The sequence below is a fragment of the Pyxicephalus adspersus genome, chromosome 2, assembly GCF_032062135.1.
Source record: "Pyxicephalus adspersus chromosome 2, UCB_Pads_2.0, whole genome shotgun sequence".
Classification (NCBI taxonomy): Eukaryota; Metazoa; Chordata; class Amphibia; order Anura; family Pyxicephalidae; genus Pyxicephalus; species Pyxicephalus adspersus.
Genome location: NC_092859.1, coordinates 52,935,504 through 52,956,230, shown reverse-complemented (window position 1 = coordinate 52,956,230; position 20,727 = coordinate 52,935,504). Strand labels below are relative to the sequence as shown.

The 20,727-nt window shown below is 37.5% G+C and overlaps 1 protein-coding gene across 3 annotated transcripts in view; it reads left to right on the top strand.

Moving 5' to 3' along the window:
* The window catches only part of FBXW11 (F-box and WD repeat domain containing 11), a 43,712-nt gene extending 29,604 nt beyond the window's left edge, over positions 1–14,108 (top strand). For all 3 annotated transcript variants that reach the window (XM_072400794.1, XM_072400792.1, XM_072400791.1), the window contains 5 exons: positions 3,235–3,353; positions 3,491–3,601; positions 8,051–8,129; positions 8,776–8,964; positions 12,101–14,108. In XM_072400794.1, the coding sequence (XP_072256895.1) occupies positions 3,235–3,353; positions 3,491–3,601; positions 8,051–8,129; positions 8,776–8,937 (471 nt within the window). In that variant the 3' untranslated portion in view covers positions 8,938–8,964; positions 12,101–14,108. The remainder of the gene's footprint in view (positions 1–3,234; positions 3,354–3,490; positions 3,602–8,050; positions 8,130–8,775; positions 8,965–12,100) is intronic.
* The last annotated feature ends 6,619 nt before the right edge of the window (positions 14,109–20,727 follow it).

The window sequence follows — 20,727 nt, the reverse complement described above, 5'->3', positions numbered from 1 at the left end:
TTTGGGTTTTTACATTAGGAATTTAACCTGGGTACTGATATTCTGGTAAGGATTACTCCCTTTTTAAGGCTTCTGTGGATGAGAATCTGAAGTTTATTGTGTTCTTGTAGTCAAAAGTGGAGGCGGGGATGACTATGGGACTGCTTAACTGTAGGGTTCTGCAGTACCAGCATTAACAAGCCTTTATGAAGAACAAAGCCAGTCACTTTTCTCATGTTCCTTTGTTCAATTATTTTTTTGCCCTGTGAGGATTAAAAGCATGCAAGCCATTTTGTTTTATACAAAATGTTTTGGTTTGGTTTTTACAAGTGTTTTTTTTTTTTTTTTTTTTTGAAGAGTTTTGTAAAAGATCAGTACAAATTACATACGTTTTTAAAAAGTAGCTCAACACAAGTATAGACAGATTTAGGTGCTTTACATTGTACTACTATATTTTATATATATCAGAAGAAATTCATCATTATAACCACCCAGGAAGGTCCCTGATGGTCGTCTTTCAGAGAACCAAAAACAAGGTGAGGGTGGGAAAGTCGAAGGGAGGAGCAAGAGGTAGGGTCAGGGAGTGACTATAGTAAGTTTAGCCACATTTAGGTATGTAGCAACATTATTATTATTATTATTAATAAACAGGATTTATATAGCGCCAACATATTACGCAGCTCTGTACATTAAATAGGGATTGCAAATGACCGACTAATACAGACAGTGATACAGGAGGAGAGGACCCTGCCCCGAAGAGCTTACAAACATTATGCGCACAAGTTTTGGGTAGTACCCCATACCAGACTGTAGCAGTGCCATGGTAGGTCAGGATGAGACCAAAGATCAGATTGGCATAGCGAACTACTGCCACTCAAAAACATTGGGCACAAGGACACCCAACCATTTGTGAAACATGGAGCCCACTTTGTCATCCACGAAAGCAGAGAGGAACATAGGTTTTGGTACTGTGGGACAGTACTAATTGAACTGAAAAACAAAAGAATTTAAACCATTGCTGCCTTTGCCAGCAGTGTGTGCCAAAGAGCCCGTTCACCAATGCTAGAAGTCTGGCAAACAAAACAAGGAAGTTAGAATCTCTACTGAAAGAGCATTATGATTTAGTTGGTATTGCTGTATCCTGGCTTTGTTCTTTGCATGACTGGTGTGTCAATATTCATGTACACTTTTGTAATGACAGAGTAAAACAAAGGTTGTTGTGCCTGTCTGCGTGTGAGAGGTAATCTGAAACTGCATGTGTAAAAGGAAATTGTTGGTGATGCATGTGGTGATGTTGAGACACTATGGGTGGAGATGCATAATACAGTTATTGGAGTCTTCTATAGGCCCCCCAGTGCTAAAGAAGAAATGGAGAATTAATTACTTGCACAGATAGAAAAGGGCTGCAAAGGCTGGCACAGCTGTAGTAGTGGGCTTTTTTTGACTACCTGACAACCCAAAGGGTGGAAATTTATGAATTTAATAAAGCTAGTTTTCTAGTACAGTTATAAAAGCCACAACTAGAATTTTTTTACTGCTGGACATAGTTTTTTTTCTGACAATGCAGAGCTTATAAAATGTGCATTTAAAAGAATCTGGTTGTCTATAGGGTTTTTATCTGGGATAGGTTTATTTCCCTTGTGGTTGAACGTGATGGACTTATGTCTTTTCTCAACTTGGCTGTTACTATATCTCAGGTGACTTGTTTTAGGCTTCTGTTCTCTGTATGACAGGCGTTCAGAAGGCGAACCAGACCAGCTACAATGTTGGACCGCTTAGAGTAAGCACAATTCCCTGAAATAGTTAAAACTACTGTAAGTGTATCCCTAGATTCTAGGTGCTTCGCATCAGGCCTCAATGACTGCCTTTGGTAACATGCCCTCTGTTTAACTATCCTTTTACCTTTTCATGAAGGCACTCAAGTTTCTACTTTTTTTAATTGAGTTTGTTTGTAGCTTCTTAATATTGTGCTATAATTTGTCAGCTTTTTGGATGCTTAGGGCTCTCTGGCTAATTTGCTGAAAGCCTTTAAAAAGCCATTGTGTGCAATAGAACATGCTGGAGAAAAATTGTAAAAAATGCCACCAGAGGTTAGTTTACCAATCCTCCCCCCGAATCAACAAGGGCAAAAGAGCAGTGTTTTTTGCCCTGATTCAAGGCGCTCCTTTTGTGCCCAGGGGTCAGCAACCCGCGGCTCTTCAGCCTCCTTGTTGTGGCTCCCTTCGTTGACACTTCTGCCGGCAGGGTAAGGTTGACACTCCCTCTCCTTCGCAAGGAGGGCGTCCCTGGTGGGGGCCAGAGCAATCAGCACGAGACTTGAGCGAGTCCCTCGCTGATAGTCCTGGGTGCTTACCTGGAAACAAACATCAAGACGCATGTCTTGAATGAATGTCTTTTAGGTATAGAGGTATTTGAATATGTACTCCAATTTAATTACTTAATATCTGAATTTTAATATATATCCTCATTAATTTAAAAAATTGATTTTGGAATGTATTTAAAGATTTGTCAAGTTGTCTACAGGAATCAAAGGTCTGCATAGTTAAGTGTTTAATTTATTTCATTTTAAAGTAGGGCCTACACAAACAAACTTCTGTTTGTTGTATTATGTTGTTGTAACAGGTCAAATTAAAAAAAGATTTTAAAACTTTTAAGTTTATAAGCTGTCTATGTTTTCAGGCTCCAGACTATTTTTCTTAAGTGGAAGAGGGGGCAAAATGGCTTGATAGTAAAGGTTGCAGACCCTTGGTTTAGCCTTTTACCACCCAGCCACCTTTGTCATATATATTATTTAAATTTCACTTGCATTCCTTGGACAACCCCTCATCAGCATGTTGGTTTGCCTATCTGTGACACCAAGTTGAGGACCAACTCTCTAATTCCTCTTTTTCGGTGACATGCAGAGTGGCTGACGAAGTTGCGTATCAATATCAAGAAAGAAAAAGCAGGGTTTTTTTGCAGCAAATAAATTTATAATTTACTTGAAGCAAAAGAGTAAAGCTTTTGTACAAGGACATAAAAAGAAAAATCTTTCCGATAATGTCTTATCCCATGGTCATGGGAAACAAGACCCTAAAACTAGTTCTGTAATATAGTGTGTTTTTACTGCATAGTGTTCTGTGGGATTATATTGTATTAAGAGAACGTTTCAATCCTTTCACTTATTTAGAATCCATCATATAAAAATTCACTTATTTTTTGTGATGTCATTTGAGATGTCATGTCTTTACAGCTTCTTTTTTATTATACTTTCAGGTGTGGAGCACAAGTACTTGTGAATTTGTTCGTACACTAAATGGGCACAAACGTGGCATTGCTTGTCTGCAATATCGCGATCGTTTAGTTGTAAGCGGATCTTCGGACAATACTATCAGGTAAACTGGTAGAATAAGTGCAAGAAAAAAAAGTGAAAAAATAAAAACGCCGCCTCCTTTTTTTTTTTTTAGTTCTTTGTGATAAAATCTTACTATGCAAGTACCTAAATAACTGAATCATTCTTTTACATAAATAGATTATGGGACATAGAATGTGGAGCATGCTTACGGGTATTAGAAGGACATGAAGAGCTTGTGCGGTGCATTCGATTTGACAACAAGAGAATAGTCAGTGGAGCATATGATGGGTATGATATCTTTCAATTGTATCATGCGTTTATTTACCACCCTTTTGAGTTGTATAGATGTTTAAAAAAATTGCTATATATTGCTGCTCACAGGAGAACTGAAAACTAATCCAGCTTACCCCCCTCAGATGCTTAAATTTTATGTTAACGTTGTTAAATCAGAGGTTGTCAATAGATTGTGACAGGTAGATCACAAACCCTGCTGCGGTCTCTGATGGCCTAAATGCCAATCACTGTTTTTGTACCTCCTGCATTTTTATTTTTGAGTCCTTGTGTGGATCAAAATACTTTCTCACAAGAGGCTTATTTTTAGACCCCTCAAATATTTGGGTGCAAAAGGCAGTGTCTCAGGGCTCCTTCACTTGCCTGTTTGTTTTCTAGCTTCAAGTGGAACTAACCTAGAAATAATTTTTAGTTCTGACATTGTAAGCTGATCAGTCAGGTGTGTTCTATAGCCAAAGAGACCCCTCTTATTCCTTTCTGAAATAAAGACCTTGCTTATCACAATTTTAGTTCTGCTTTAATGTTTCTGCTGCGTCTTGCATTGTAGACCTATATATCACTGTTCCACTTCCTGCTAAAGAAGTTCCAGGGCTTCAACTCGTACCCCTTCACAAATACCTGCATTAACTATGTCCACATATTTACCTTTCCTGTGGCGCCTTCTTATTGCCAATTTCTGGCTCTCCGGCTCGGACTCCATTCTTGGCTTTAATATATTTTCAGGACAGATATTGTATCCATTGGATGGAAACCTGTCTGTAAGCAGATTTTGTAGGACTTTGAATTCTACAACTTCAGGTTGTTTGGTAATGTCCAGCTCATCTTGACTTGGGCAGAATGGCATGTTTTTGTCCAGCTCTGACATTTACCTCTTGAAATAACCTCTAGAAATGGTGAATGGATTTTCTCAGATGGCAGAATCTGTACCTGAGTGTCTGGGTATGCTGTGTGTTACATGCAAAAAAAACAAAAGGAAAAACACAGTAGGGGTTTTTCACTAGCAAAATATACTGTGCAAATGGTATATATTAGGTATATGATTTAAATATCTTAGTTTGCATATATGGTCAGAGGCCTACTCGTATTAGTGGGTTGTAGGACTTCCACAAACTTTGCTTTTTTTAGTGACATACCTGCTGCATTTCTGCTCTGTTGCTATATTTGTGAGATTGGAAGACGCGTAGATTCTCCCAACTCTAAATGCATATTTTCGCAATTCTTCAGCTGCATTTGGCCCTCGGCACCATCAAGGGCATGGTCTTTATCTTGCTATCTTCTTGCAAATTGCCAATGTCCTACTCTCCAAGACCTAGATTTTGGATAAGAGGGATCACCCATTTAGCTCTCCCTGTCATAATATGTATTTTTCTATAGGATTTTAATTCACTGCTTTAAAGGACTTTATTGGGCATTTCCCCCTTTGCTTTGATGCATAAAGTGGCTTTCTTTGTGGCCTTCACCTTTGTCTGGGAGTGATCTTGGTGGTCCTTTCCAGTTATGAATCCTCAGTTCTGCATGAATAAGGGGTTTTTCATTGCTTAGTTCCTTATTGAAAGTGGTCTAGGCCTTTCACTTTAAAACAGAACTAAATGTTAAAAATTTGCTAACTGACAGGTTTTATTGCCAAAGAGTCAGATCTTCCACAGGTGCCTCCAAGCTCGCTTTGTAACTGTCTTGGAGATGCTTGCAAGCATGGCTGACCGTATCAGCCCGGAGTCATGTTGTCCTTTGCACTTGGGGAGTCCTTCTTGTTTTGGGGGTACATCATGTCTGAAGAATGTGATTTCCTTTTATCTTCCTTTTATTTTATGTGTTTACATGCAATAGGATTCAAATCACTCTAAAACCGCTAACAAGCACAGCTTTGAAACTTTGAAGAGAACCAGTTTTGTTTTTTGAATCAGGTTAAAAATTCAAAACACTGTAAGGCCTCTCCTTTTTACTTGATTTTCCAACTTTTTGTGGAGATTTTAAAGCACTTTGAAGCATTGTCTGCTCCCCTTCTAATGCTTGTTAGTTTTTAATGAGCATTATTTGTGAAAATAGATCTTTCCCACATCTGATTGTGTTCTCTCTTCTCATTGGCTGACCCAGCTTCTCCTTATTCTGGCTGTGAGCTTAGTTTGTCAAGCCATGTCTGACAATCTAACTCCTGCTGAACATTTTACCTAAAGTTTTGCTCTGTGCTTTGTTTTTTCTCTCTAAAAAAAAAAAATTGGCGTCACCTCTCAGCCTTAGTCCCACATCTTTTCCAACAGTTCTTATACTATTCTTTGGAGCCCATACACTATTGTTTTGTTTCGTGTCTGCATTTTAGATATTTACTAAGGTACTGATGCCAGTACTTTCCCTGCTGTGCTTTTGCTTCATAACTAAATTGCAAGATAAATAAATGATCTCTTGTTGAGGGAACACATTGTGTGAAATCTGACAACCAATGTGTCTGTCCTGATGTTACACCAGTTCACATAGACCCTTAACATTTAGAAATCGATGCTAAAACAAACTCATTCTGAGGATGATAAACGTAGATTCTTCTGCATGACATCTTTGGGCCTAGTTGTACTCTTTAAGGGAATTCCTCTTTTTCCAGTTTAATTCCAAACCTTTCTAAACACAGCAAATTCTGTTGTATTAGGCAATCTAGTTTTTTGAACGAACCAATTTGTTGCTGTGAACAATGTTGGCTATGGTTTGGTGGCCTAGGACTTGGGCTCTGGGGTTAGGAAGTTTTCCCAGTTTTGCTGGATCCTCCTAAAGCGCTCCAGTCCATTGAGCTGGCAAAGAATACCAGAAACCCTGTTCGTTCAGGGGACATGGCTGCTGGAGGAATTTTATGTCTTATCTGTTGCTTTGGATAGTTTTACTGTCCCTGCATCATAGGACCATGATTCTTGGAGGGTCAGCCAGTCTGATATGGCAGAGTCTCACCCACCAAGTCTTTCTGTGGCAAGTGGAAGATCTGATCCTGTTTTGGTTTGCCTTTGAACCAGCCTTGTTCGTGATGTACAAGTGAAAACCAGGTAGACTTCCTCAGCTGACAGTTCTAGGACGTAGGAAAGTGATACATATATATAGGTGTCACAAGACTGGTGTCTCAAGTGGAGAATGGTTGATGTGTATATTCTACCATCCAGGTTCAGAACACTTGAACTGGACAATTTTTTGTATCCAGTTACTGTAATTTTCCAGCATAAGCATCAAATACTGTGGTACATGATATCAGTGCATCCAGATCTAAATAATTTACATTTTCATTTTCCTAAAACTTGGGGCTTTCTGGCAACTTCCAGGTTGTCATGATCTTTTGGTTTAATGGATTGGCAAGCTTGCTTTGCAGCTACTGGCTGGATAGACCCTAAAAGGTTGCACTGATTTCATTACCATCTGTCTCGAGCAGAACATATAAGCCTATGGTCTCTATCCCATACTGCTAGGTAGGGAAGTGATTTGTGTGGTTTGCCATAAAGCAACAGTTTGTCACTGCATTGCAAGGCTGCCACCTGATCTTCTCTTCAATCATTATGAAAGTGATTACTAAATATACATTTGTGTCTCAACTGATGGCAGCTTTGGGTGTAAAGTCCTTCATGTATCACTGGTTCATGTTTTTGACATGTTGGTTTGTTCGCTTGAGCGATGTTAAGGTGAATGACTTTTAATTACCCTCTGCGGAGAAGCAAAATAAAATTTTAGTATTGGGCCTTAATATGTTAGGTGTCTAAGGGTTGCTGCTCCAACTACTCCTTGTTTGATTTTACTGTTGGTGCTGCTTTGTTACAAAATTGAGGCATGCTAAGTGGTAATATGAATTAAAGAGGAAGTAAATGCAAAACTTCCCAAAACAAAAAAAAAAAATCCCTCTTGCCTTCAATCCCGCAGAGCAGTCAATCCATCAAGAGGTTTCTTCCCTCGGGTCCCGTGTTGTCTCGGTATTTGTCTTCGGGCCAGCGCACCAGGCACTGCCATCTTCTCTTCCAAGTTTTTCTTCCTATGACACCCAATGCAGACGTGAGATCCGGTGACGTAGATTGGGGGCTAAACCTGCCGAAAAAACATGCCATTTCCCTGCCCATGTGTGAGAGTGGCATTTTTTTTCCTCCTTTTGATTAAAGGGTTTTTTTTCTTTGTTTTTTCGATTGTGTTGCACTAACATAATTTTTACTTTAAAAGGTTTGTCTACCCTTTTATGTAAAGTGAAAGGTTGTATATTTGTTGTAAGGTTGTATATACTTGAACAATTGGGTTATAGCTGCATTTCAAGTTTTCTAATGTACTTTTACTTCTACCACCCACCTATTGGGTTACTTGCACTATGCATTTGAGTGCAATGGTATTCACTCTTGCCATTAAGCATTGAATACCTTATCAAAACTTACTTTTGTTTGGCCAGGTGATAACTGTTTATTTTCTTTAAGTAAATGTAATTTAGAATTTTTTTTCCAGAAAAATAAAGGTTTGGGATCTGCAGGCTGCCTTGGATCCGAGGGCTCCAGCAAGTACGCTATGTTTGCGTACATTAGTGGTATGTATCCAAATATGTTTTTGTTTTATGTATAGGATGTACAGTGCTATTGCAATTTTTGGATTATTTTGGTGAAAATACTTAAAGCAGACCTAAACTCTTGTGTGTGTGTGTGGCAAAATGCCTTGCCATCCACTTTTTTCATCTTCTCTGCCCACGGCACTCATTCGAGCTCCCCACCCGGGCTCTTTAACCAATCAATGTATTGTTTCTTGTGATTTGTGATGGTGGTCTGATATGTAGTAACATCTACGATATCGGCACCAACCAGACCATCACCCCCATATCACTATACACTCCCATTAAAAAAAAAAGTCTGAAACTGTAAATATTATGTGTAACTGCATCCAGTGGCTAAAAAGGGGTATATTTAGGGCTGATATTGATAACTGTTTTTGATAAACATTTATTTTTATCTAGACACTCCACATACGTAGCCTATTCTGCCTGTGGACTGAATTTTTTATTTTGAAGCAATTGTTTATTTTGAAGCAATCTTGAACCTATGTGGTAATGGCAAACATGCTTGCTTTTTTTTCTTTTAATCCATTTTTTTTTAATAAAAGGAAATTGCTGGACAATGTATTGAAATTTTATCCTGAGACCTGTTTAAATCACGTGACAACGTCTTTCATTTTTATTGCAGGAACATTCAGGACGTGTGTTTCGCCTTCAGTTTGATGAATTCCAAATAATTAGCAGCTCCCATGATGATACTATTTTGATCTGGGATTTTTTAAACGTTCCATCGAACGCTCCAAATGAAACTCGTTCCCCATCTCGGACATACACATACATCTCCAGATAGCATCATGCAGGTTTCTGTTCTTACCAGGTAATTTTTTTCCCCAATTTAAGAAGGTTATATTTTACCATTCCCCTTTTCATTGTCTAGAGTTTTGAATATAAGCAAATGGTACTTAATCCAGTTTACTTTTTTATACCTAATTGGTTATTAGAAAGTCCCACCCTCCAGATCTGTCGGTATACCTATGTAATTTTTAAAAATGTGTCAATGGGGAGTTGTATCCTAATGAGTATGTGTGGATAATTTGGATGTGGAATGTTTTGTGCAAGTAATAGGATTATTTGTCTTGGTGGTTTATATTGTAAAGATATAGCTGAGCCTTGGACAGTCAACTATGTAACTGTTTGAGCAAAATAAAAATAAATTAAAAAAAAAAGAAAAATCACCAGCCTTCGTAGCAGCAGTACTGTTGAGCAGTTGGTAGTAACTTTCCCAAACATTTTGCTAGTGCTAGTGTGATGGTCTGCCTTTCTTAACCTCTTTTGTTAGAGGTCAGCAAACTATTTTGGCCACTAGGCCATTTCAGGGGTAAGCAGGAGCACACTAGGCCGCACTCTCTCTAATCCCGTCCTAATGGCTCCGCCCCCGATGGGAAATCCCTCTCCTCCGCAATGCTTATGGAGGAGAGGGAATGTTCCCTGTTAACGCCGGCCTTGGTAAATAAGGAAGGGAGCCACCACACGGAGTCTAAAGAGCTGGATGTGGCTCTGGTAGTTTGTTCCCGTTCCGCTACAGGTTGCTGGATCGGTCAGGGGGTGTTAGGCCGGAGCAACCTACCAACTGTGCCGTATCTGGGCTAAAGGGCGGAGTTTGCCGACCCCTGTGCTAGACTGACCCATATTTGCTAGAACTTTCTCTTTATTCTCCAAATGTTATTTTATCCTCCTTTTCATTAAATGCTCTTCTCCTACATTGCTGCTGGGACTTTGTTCAGCTGCAGCATCCAGACATTACTGGATTTTTGCCCCTTTGCCAGAGGTTTCTTTTTATAATTGGGTGAATAGTGATTTGTACCATACCTTACCAGAGTCCATAAGCATGCACCCTATTTTCAAAATTTGAATATAATTTGTTCATGTGGCTCTGTTAGCCACAATACTAACTCTTGTTACATCTCTGTTATGGGATACTTGGATAATCTATTTATGCTGACTTTGCTGGACAATGTACTTTTGACTGTCCAGGTATAATCAGTTCATTTGGATCCTTTGTCTTCAAAGGCTTTGCTGCAAGAGACTGGTCTTTTGAAGTCTTTATTTAATCCTGGACACGAGTCAAGCCAAAGTCTAATTTCCAAAGAATAAACTTTATACTCTCCAGTCTCTGGTTCAAATGCCTAAATCCAGGAGTCATCTGACTCCCTGTCCTTGCCAATTACTTGCACTCCAGACCAGGCTGCTGGGTGTTATTCTGATCCAAATTCTTCAAGGGGTGGATTAAACAAACTTTATAGCTTTGTTAGTTATGTACATTCATCTGTGGATGGCTTGAAGCCACAAAAGCTCTGGAACAGGGATGTTTAAATATCTGAACCAGAAAGTCCATATCCTGAGACAGGTGTTGGAATATCCAACCACATATGCATTCCATCTCGGGGTGCATCCATCCTCCTTCTCTTCTGTTTCCCAGAAATGATCTTCAGCCATTTCAAAGCTCAAAATCCTTATGATTTTATTTCCATACATGCAAAAATGCCATGGAAGTGCCGCACATTTTATTCTAACTCAAAATACGATCTTCCTTCAAACGCGCACCTTTATTGCGTAAACCAGGGGTCAGCAAACTCCAGCCTTTAGGCCAGATGCGGCCTTGCCGGCAACCCGCAGCTATCTCCAGGGGCATTGGGAACTACCGGAGCTCCGATGAACAACCCCCTCCCCCACCACCCTTTGCAGTTGCTCCCCTGAATACCATGGCTGGCATTTATACTTCGGCCGGCGCGGTAAATAGGGAAAGCTCCCTAAAGGTAAATCCCTCTCCTCCGCAATGCATACAGAGTAGAGGAATTTGACTTCAGGGGCCATTCCTTGGTGGTGGCCGGAGCCATTAGAGCGGGTCCGGCCTAGTGTGCTCCCGCCCTCCCCATAAATGGCTTAGTGGCCATAAAACTTGGCTGACCCCTGGCATAAACGGTCTCTGAACTAATTTAGTTGTATAACCACTGTTTTTGATTTTTCATGTCACCTCACAAGTTTCCTTAAAACTAAGATCTATAGATTAAGATTCAGTGATTGTGCTTGACACTCCATACCATCAACTTTATTGGTCTGGAACCAAAATGTTGTTCATTTTAGTTCAGTTTAGTCGGACTACTTTATTCAGAACACAACTGTAACTCCCATGCAGGCATGAATGTGTTCATTCAACCTTTTCACATGGCAGGGAATGTGCAGTTCTGCTTTTTTGACATTTCTCTGGTGAGATCAGGCAGGTAAGCAGATTATTGCAGAAGGGACATTGCCTGTCCTTTTCTGCAATAACCACCTGCCGCCTTCTGTATTTTGTAAAGTGGGACTTAAGTTCTACTGCAAAGACCCAGTTTCCTGTCAATGGACTCTCTAGGACTACAATCACTAGAAGCAAGATCTAGTAAAGTGTTTTTTTTTTAGATTTGCAAAGCTGCAACTTGGCCTGCTTGTTTCATTTTACAGGTTGTAGTTTTCAACCTAAATCTGATGACAGACTCAGGCATAAAGTAGTTCAGACATCTTTGCGCTACAGACAAATCCTAGTTCAGTTTTCTTTTTTTCTTGGGTCTAATACCATTTGTTTCCTGTGTTGCCCACTAGGGATGCTTCTGGATGTCCTGAAGTTTAAAGACCAAAGGTGTGCCTGTACTTTCTGCAGTGGTAACGGCTGTTGGGGGGGAAACTAGAAAGTCTTGCATTACCAATGCATCGGTGTGCTTGGGTTTTTTTTGTAGTGGTGAATGTGCTGTTGACGTTCAAGGAAACTTGAAAGTTTTGCATTCTTAATCCTTGTATTCAAGAGGTGGTTTGTTCTTAGACCTTCCTGTCATTAGTGGGTCTAGTTTGGAGAGCTATGTTTGCAAGATGCAGGAGCACAGGGAGGATGAAAACTTAAGTATTTAAAATATGTAAAGCAACATGTAAATCTTCAGTTCGTCTTTATATCCCTGACTTTATAATTTCTTTCTTTCTAGGGATTAGCTATTCTAAACTACTGTACTGGATATGTGGATATGGCTGGAAGCCTATGTACAAGTAATCATCGGGAATATTGGTGCCACACTAAATAAAAGGTGAATCCTTAACCAACCTTTAAATATTATCCCAAGTACTTTTGGCTAATAGGATACACCGCATCCTAATAAAGAGAACTTGGTGAAACAATGTTATCTTAACCGCATTGAAAACACCAGAGCTGAAACAGTTAATTTTAAGAAGTTGAAATTTGCTGAAAGATGCAACCTCATTTGTTTTGCACTTAGTGACTTTAATGAAGAATGTTTTCCAGTAGTGTGGGTGCCAAACATATCCAAAATGTACTGTTTGCATTTTTTTTTCTTTTTCTAAACTTTTAATCACAGCATTTTTCCTGTTTAGCATGTATGTGGTAAATAATTAAAATGTATGCCAATTATTGCTATTTTTGGAATACTTTTAGTCCTGTACCCATTGTGTTAATTCGTTGACAGAGATTTGTTTTTGTAGCAGCTATGTATTTTTAAGAGTCCTAGTTAGTGTTTTTGTCCTAATTGTAAGAAATTTGAAGTGTATAATTTTATTATACTCAAAACCCACTAGTTTGTCTCACTGGAAGATTGTTACAAAGAACATATAATGTTAAGCTGTAAAAATAAAATAACTAAGTAGATCTGTCACTGAAACATTAAACCGAAAGAATCAACCAAAAATGTATTTTTTTTTTTTAATATATATATCTCTAGCCTGTTACAGAAATATATATTTCTAGTTGCCTTCCTTATGATGGCATAAATAATCCACGCTGTCAGCATTAAAATAATTGCACCTTCCAAGTTGTGGTCCCTGCACAAATCTATATGTATGTGTAATGTGATTGTGTGTGTGTGTGTGTATGTATGTGTGTATATATATAATATATATATATATTTTACATACACCTGGTACAAGTGAAAGTTGAAGTGTTACTTTAGTAATCAGTCAGAAATTTCTATTAGTACATAAAGAGCATACGTGGTATGTAGCATCCACCCTTTTCTGCCCATCCATTACACTCGCTTTTTCAAAAGATATTGGTCTTTCCACAGAGCAACAGTGGTACATCTAAATTAACACTCTATAGGTGCAATAACCTGTTTCTTTTTTTACAGGGTAATTCAAAAACAATAGGATTTGCTCCACATAATGTTTGATTCATTGTTTGATTTACAGAGAAAACCTGACTAATACAGTAATCTTGTGCTATTTCTTTATAAAACACATGCACAATTTTAGCTGTATTTACATATTATGTTGATGAGGTGGCAGCTGCACTTTTAAGAGAATGATAATGGCAGTATTCCAGTGTGTTTAAACTTTTGACTGTGGAAGTGTTTAATTTATGTTCCTAATTTGTGCCAAAGTTATTTACATTAGACCATTTTTATGTAATTTTGTTAAAAAAAAACATTCAAGGTTCAAGTAAGTTCCATTACTACTAACTTGAGCATGCTGATTTTCAGCAATGTTGCATTAAAACTGGCTGTTTCCTAGTAATTCTGTTTATCTTGAATTAGTTAAAGTATAGAAAACATTTGCATACACATGTGAATAGGGTATTTATATGCCATCAATATGTATATTCTAAATACTACTTAACTTCCTTGCAACTTTAGTGGATGCAAAACACACTAGAGATGTAATGAAAAAATTGTAAAATAGGGTTCCTGAGGTTCTCACAATGTATATAAGCACAAATATGTATTATGCTTTAAGTATTTGATGTCTAATAGTTGAATGTTTGAACTAGAATAACTGTTATAATCATCCATCTTAAGCACGCCATGGAACTACCCGCAATGCTCTTGTGTGGGAAAGCAGTTTATGTGCTTGAAGAGTAGATTTTTACATTTGGCAAGGTTTTACCAGTGCTAGTAATGCTAACCTGACTATTGGTAATGTCCATAAAAACTGATGACAATTAGTCATCAGATCATACTGTGTGTACATTTTGTTTCCTAAAAATAAGCCATCAAACATCTTTAAAAAAATCCTAACATGACTTTTTTTTTCTCCCCTTGACAATGTTCCTTAAAAATTTCACCCTTCTGTCCCACCCACTTTTTGATCTTAAACACAATCTCAGATTTTCCTTGCAGTGCCACCTGCATGCTAAACCTGGAATTGTTTAAATGTGAGCCAAGTTACTTGGTGTGGGTTTTAAATATTATCAGCAGAATGGCAGCCCCATTGCTTTACCACACCTATTTAAAAGGGTTTTACTACATTTTTTTTTCTTTTTTAATTTATCCTGCTAGAAATCTAGCTAAGCAACAAATAATGCATAGTAATTTTTATTAGGCAGAAAGACTTGCCATTTATTAGGCAGAAAGACAGTGGCCAGAAAGTAATCTTCATGTAATAGGGGAGAGAGGTTGAACGATAGTTGGAGTTTAGTCACAAAAGTATGGAAAGTCAGACCTACAACAATTTGAGAGGATCACATTAAAGGATTGTATGGTATGCCCATGCTAATAAACCCTGCACACAGTAATTAGGGTTTAAGATACACCTGAAATACTGCATGATAAATGTGTTTTTTGCAGACCAGCTCAGTTACAGGAAACCTGAAACATTACCAAAATGTATAGGTGTGAGTGATTCCTTGAACACAGAGATCTGCATCTATTTGCAGGGAATGTTAATGCGGACCTACCACTGGAAGATTGCGTAAGCTGCCACTAGATGTAAAGAATGCTGTTTTCCTGGTTGTAAGACAGATCTTATGTTTCAGTAGTTTGGCATACACCTGACACAAGCAAGTTGCTTATAGATTGTGGCAATTTGCTGAACACTTAAAATGCATACTCATCCTTAGGCAGGGATTCAAAAGGTACTAAACCCCAAGGATTAGGACATGAAACTTTTTTTTTTTGTAATTATACAAACCAGGTCAGAAATTACATCTCATGTAATCTTTAAGTAAACTCTGCTTGGTGTCTCTTGATATCTTCTATTTTTTTTTTAAAGTAAATTGCATTTTAAGCAGAAAGGGGCCTTAAAATTTGTGCTCCTATCACTTGTGTAAAATTTAGAGTAGCATATGCAAGTTGCTTTACTCTGTATACTCAACTAATCGTTCATTCAACTCTAAAGATTAGTGTTGCAGTAAATATATTCTTAAAGATACACATAGTCATCCTGAAATGTTTAAATACAGTTTGTAATGTTTGTGACTCCATTGGTTTAATTTGGTATCCTGTTCTTAACAAATGTTCATATTCTGGCTGCGTTCTCAATATTTTTCTAACTACTACTGGGCATATGTATATTTAAAGTATCATTCTAAGCACTGGGATTCTTGTGTTCATATGCTTTTTCAGCATCTATGTATGAATGGCTTATATGGAAATGTACATATATTGTTTATCATAAGCTTTGTACTGTGGAATGTGCTTAATAAAAAAAAAACTGCCTAAAATACCACATTGGAGTTTGATTTTTAAAGCAAACAAATATATTCAATCCTAAACATGTATTGTGCATAGAACAACTTGTTCTGACTTGTTCTTGTCATGTAAAACATTCTAGGCATATAAAACAAAAATCAGTTTTATAGAAATACATAATTTCCTATGGTGGAGGGACCTTAAGCCTGGCAAAGATTTCAGCTGGTACCTTCATTCTACATATTGTATGAAACAATCATATTTACATCATTAAATTTTACCCAAAACAAAAACACAAAATCTGTCATAAATATTATACTTGCATAACAAAAAAAGATATGTTCAAAAAAAGATGCAACTCCCTTCACATATAGGCTGGAGAGAATATAAAAGAGAATATAAAAGAGATTACCAATGAACCCCAGGCGAGCAGACATCAGTGGGTGCAATCCATTAATTTTGCTATAAAATATCAAAGGTTTCGAATAATTTTTTTTTTTTTTTTTTTTAATACCAAAACTCCAAGTTCCTATGAGAAGATATATAAGCTTTATTTTGGTGTGTATCAAAGAATTGCTACAATGAATATGACTCCACGTATACTACAAAATTTCTTTCCACTAATGGGTGTATGAAAGTCTCCCATGTGTATATGGAAAAACAGAACCACCAAATGGGGGGAGGAGGGAAAATAATAACATAGTGCACTTCTATAATATGATTCTACAAATACTACAATGTGTCTTAATGTTGTTTAACAAAGAAATACGCAACACAATATGTGTATATACTCCAACTGTAATCCAACTATGTTCAGATATTAGTGCTACAATTACCATGCCATTTACCAACAAACATTCTTTTACATCTACGCCAGCAGGTATATAGACTGCTATTCCTGTGTAACATACAAAATAAAATCAAGACAACTCGCAACCAATTTTAAGCAAAAAACTTCCAGATTGTTTCGAGGGGACTTGTTTGATGTATCATTCATATAGCCCATGCCACTGCCTACATACAGTATTACCCCCCAGCCTTATGGGGGTAGAGGTGTATGCTCCTCTGTGTCCACTCTCCCTATAGCCTCAACCAAGTGGAGGTGTTGCCTCGTAGTGGGTCGGGATTCTGTCCCTCAAACGGAAGCAGAACGGCACATGTAAGAGGCGCACACAAATCTGCCCATTACATGGATACAGATGCATCATCGTTCTAGAGGGAACGCCAGTAACCAGCGGGGCAGTACTATAATCTCTTTAGGGAGGCTTTTGTCCCAAAAAGGCACTTGGTTTCCTCCCATTTCCTGCTAACAGATGGACAATACAGCAGGTTTAAGAGGGGCTTCCTTTGTCCTGCTAGGTACAGGGAGCAATATAGACAATTATAAAGAAAAAAACAGAATTTATTTGCATAACCTTGCATCACTGCATGTGAATGATATACAAGATGATATATATCCAATATTAAATAATATACATGTTTTGTACTGGAAGATAAAAAAAATTCTTTTGAACTGGAAGGAAAAACAATCCAAAAAACAAAATCAACAAAACATTTTTTACCACACTTTCACCTATAGATTTTACCTAAAGGAAAAGGGGTAATCATCTACAAAAAGGACCTAAAGGTAAAACACTCATTTAAGCCAGGATATTTTGTTGCTTTTAGATCAAATATCCACCTTGCTTCTTTCTGTAAAATTACCGTAGTTTATCATGATTTCCACCTCTAGGGGTTTAAGTGTATATTTTCTAATGCTACAAATTGAAGCTCATCAAGATTACATTTATGATCCATAGCCATATGGTAACCTAATGGGGTAATTACTCTCCCACTTCTTATATAGGTGTTCATATATTCTTTTTTAGAAACATCTTCGTTTTTCCTATATAGAATCTTCCACAATTACAAAAAGCCATGTAAACCACTCCTCCTGTATTGCAATTCACAATCCTATTTAGTTTTTTCCTAATTTGACCAGTATTTTATGTTTTATAAGTTATCACTATTCCTATATATCCAGGGGCAATAATTACATTTGCCACATGGAAAAGTCTGTTTATATATGTTTGTCATATTGATGTCCAATATGCAGGTGACTTTTAACTGGCCTATCCCGTAACGAGGGTAATCTTCTAAAAGTAAATTGTGGCTGGGATGGTATAAATTTACTTATTGATGGATCAGAGGTCAATAAAGGCCAATGTTTCCTACATATATCTTGCAATTCTATGTGATCACCTGTTATGATATTGAATTTCCTCTCAACATCTTGCTTTTGGGAAATGGGTTTATATGGGATCTCGGTTCAATTTCTCTTTTTAACCCTTTGGTATGTTGTTTTTTTTTTAACAGTTTCTGACTATACCACCTCTTTAATAGATCTTTAGCAGCTTGTTTAAAATCAGCATCATTAGAGCGATTTCTCTGAATTGTCAGATATAGTGAGTAGGGTATGTTTCTAATGAGATGCTCAGCATGTGCACTTTCCACTGAGAGTATTCCCTGCAGTAGGCTTCCGGTAGAGTTTTGATGATAAAGTTTGGTCATCATTAATTTGGATTTCTATATCCAAGAAAGGTAGCACCGAAGTACTACTTTGGTATGTAAACTTCAGATTGAAGGAATTGCTTCCTAGTTTGCCAATACATTCCTTTAGATCTGTATCTGTACCTATCCACAGCATAAACACGTCATCGATATATGTTCGCCACAAAATAATGTGGCGAAGATAGATCGAGAGGTGTCATCTGCAAACAATTCTTTCTCCCAACCCCCCGGTACAGGTTAGCGTATGTGGGGGCACATCTGGTGCCCATAGCCACCCCCTGTACCTGGAGGAAGGCCTGCTCATGAAAGGTACACACATTTTTAGTAAGGATATGTCTTAGTAGTGCCAGTATGAATTTATTTTCTTCTAATAATTCACTACTTCTTTCTAACAAAAAAAACAACTATTTCTAGTCCTTTATGAAGAGCAATACTAGAGTATAGTCTCCCCCTCTCCCCCCTCTCTTTTTATTTCCCCAGTGGTTGAACCTGATGGACTTGCGTCTTTTTTAAACCTAACTTAACTAACCTATGTAACTATACCAACTAACAATGTTCCAATAGGCACACTTGAACCATCAATAACCTTCAATAGTTCAGGAGTGCCCTTTAAAAAGGACGACACGCTATACACAAAAGGTCCTAAAGTTACATCTACAAAACGACTTGTATTGGTGGAGATGTTGTCAATACCAGAAATTATGGGTCTGCCAGGCGGGTCAATAAGATTCCTATGCACTTTAGGCAGTGCATAAAAGGTAGGTACTTTAGGGAATTTGACATTTTAAAAATCGTATATGGGGTTTTCAATCACTCCCACACTTCTAAGATCATGGAGTAAAATTCACAGTTGAATCTCTCCACTGTTTCTGGGATAATAGGGCTTTACTATACTTGATTATTTAGAATTTTCCAACACATATACAGTTAGGTCCATAAATATTTGGACAGAGACAATTTTTTTTTCTAATTTTGGTTCTGTAAATTACCACAATTTATTTTAAATGAAACAACTCAGATGCAGTTGAACTGCAGACTTTCAGCTTTTATTCAGTGGGTTGAACAAAAAGATTACATAAAAATGTGTGGAACTAAAGCCTTTTTATATTTTTTTTTTACACAATCACTTCATTTCAGGGGATCAAAAGTAATTGGACAAATAAAAAGCTAAAAATAAAATGTTCATTTCTTTTGGTTATAAATGCTTCCTGATCTTTAAGACGTTTTTGCTCCTTATTTTTGACTAGTTCTGAATTTATTCTTGTAAATATTCAAAGATTTCTTGGTTTTTATTCTTAAATCTATCCAAATTAGTTATATCACTATGTTCTTTGGGAACAAATGTACATGTAGTCCAATAGGGTTAATGTTTTCTGAAAATATTTCTTTAGATAATGGATGTGCCAATACACTATTGATTTCCATTTATATAGAGATCTCAGATATAAGAACAAACCATTTACTTCAATGCCTTTCTTGGTACATGTACCGTAATTAGATTAAATGCCTAAAGCTAATCCATCCCATGCACTACCATGAAGATCCATAATTACAAAAAAAATGTAATCTGAATTGTCCCAAGATCTCAGGTTGTTGATCATGTCCCTTTGTTAGATAATATTTGGATAGATTGGGAAAGGACAATGTCCACTAAAAAAACAACCTAGGAAGGTGGTGCCTAAGTTTGCTCATGAATCACATGAGTTGGTGGTTAACACAATTTCATGGTTGTTCTAACCTAACTTGCAGTTTCTTCTTTAGTATCCATCTTAGGGGCCATACACCGTGCCTATGCTGCTATCAATTTGGGTACTATCTTTTCAAATGATGATGTCCTACGACCTGATGGTTTATGAATCAAGACAGCCTCGAATGATAGACACGGATGGGTGCTGAAGGGAAAATGTTTTATTGTTTCAGGGAAATCAAGAATTATGTCATGTTTAAAGGATACTACATATAGTATAGTATATAAGGCAAAGTTTTTGGTGCTGGTATCAAATGACAACATTTTCAGTGTGTTTTTGTGTGTTCAGTCCTATCTTGGGTGTGGATGTAGGTGGGAAGCAATGACACAATCCTATCACCCCAGAAAAAAGGTTAGACATCAAACCTGATACCCCTGTAGGCTTACAGAAAATTCCTCTAGGGTTTGGAGCTGAATTAGAAAATTGGGTATTACATTTTGGTAAAGAATTAAGTATTGAATATACTGCATCCATAGAGTTTTTAAAAAACAAGCAACCATACAACTGTTGAAGGTATCGCATATTCTTGAGGAGGGTGGTAAGAAAATGTTATTTGGATACAGGCCTAAAGTGACTGCCTACTTAAATCTTATGCTTCATCCTATAATGAAAGTACTCTTTTTCACTGTATTGCTTTATTTGCTTATGGTAATTATGCATTTTAAGCTTAAGAAATGATGTGAAAAACTAAAAAAGCATATACCTCTACTAGCTACATCCACCTGAACAGTAAGATAACTCAGGGGCAACCCTCTGAGGGGCCTCCCCAACTTCTGATGCCAAAGGGGCACCTCCCTTGTTTTGGGTATCACCTCTTGGAAAGGTGTATTGAACCTCACTATAGTTAAAACAAGTATGGTAGATGAAAGCAGTCAACCACCTTGGAATGACCAGGGCCAG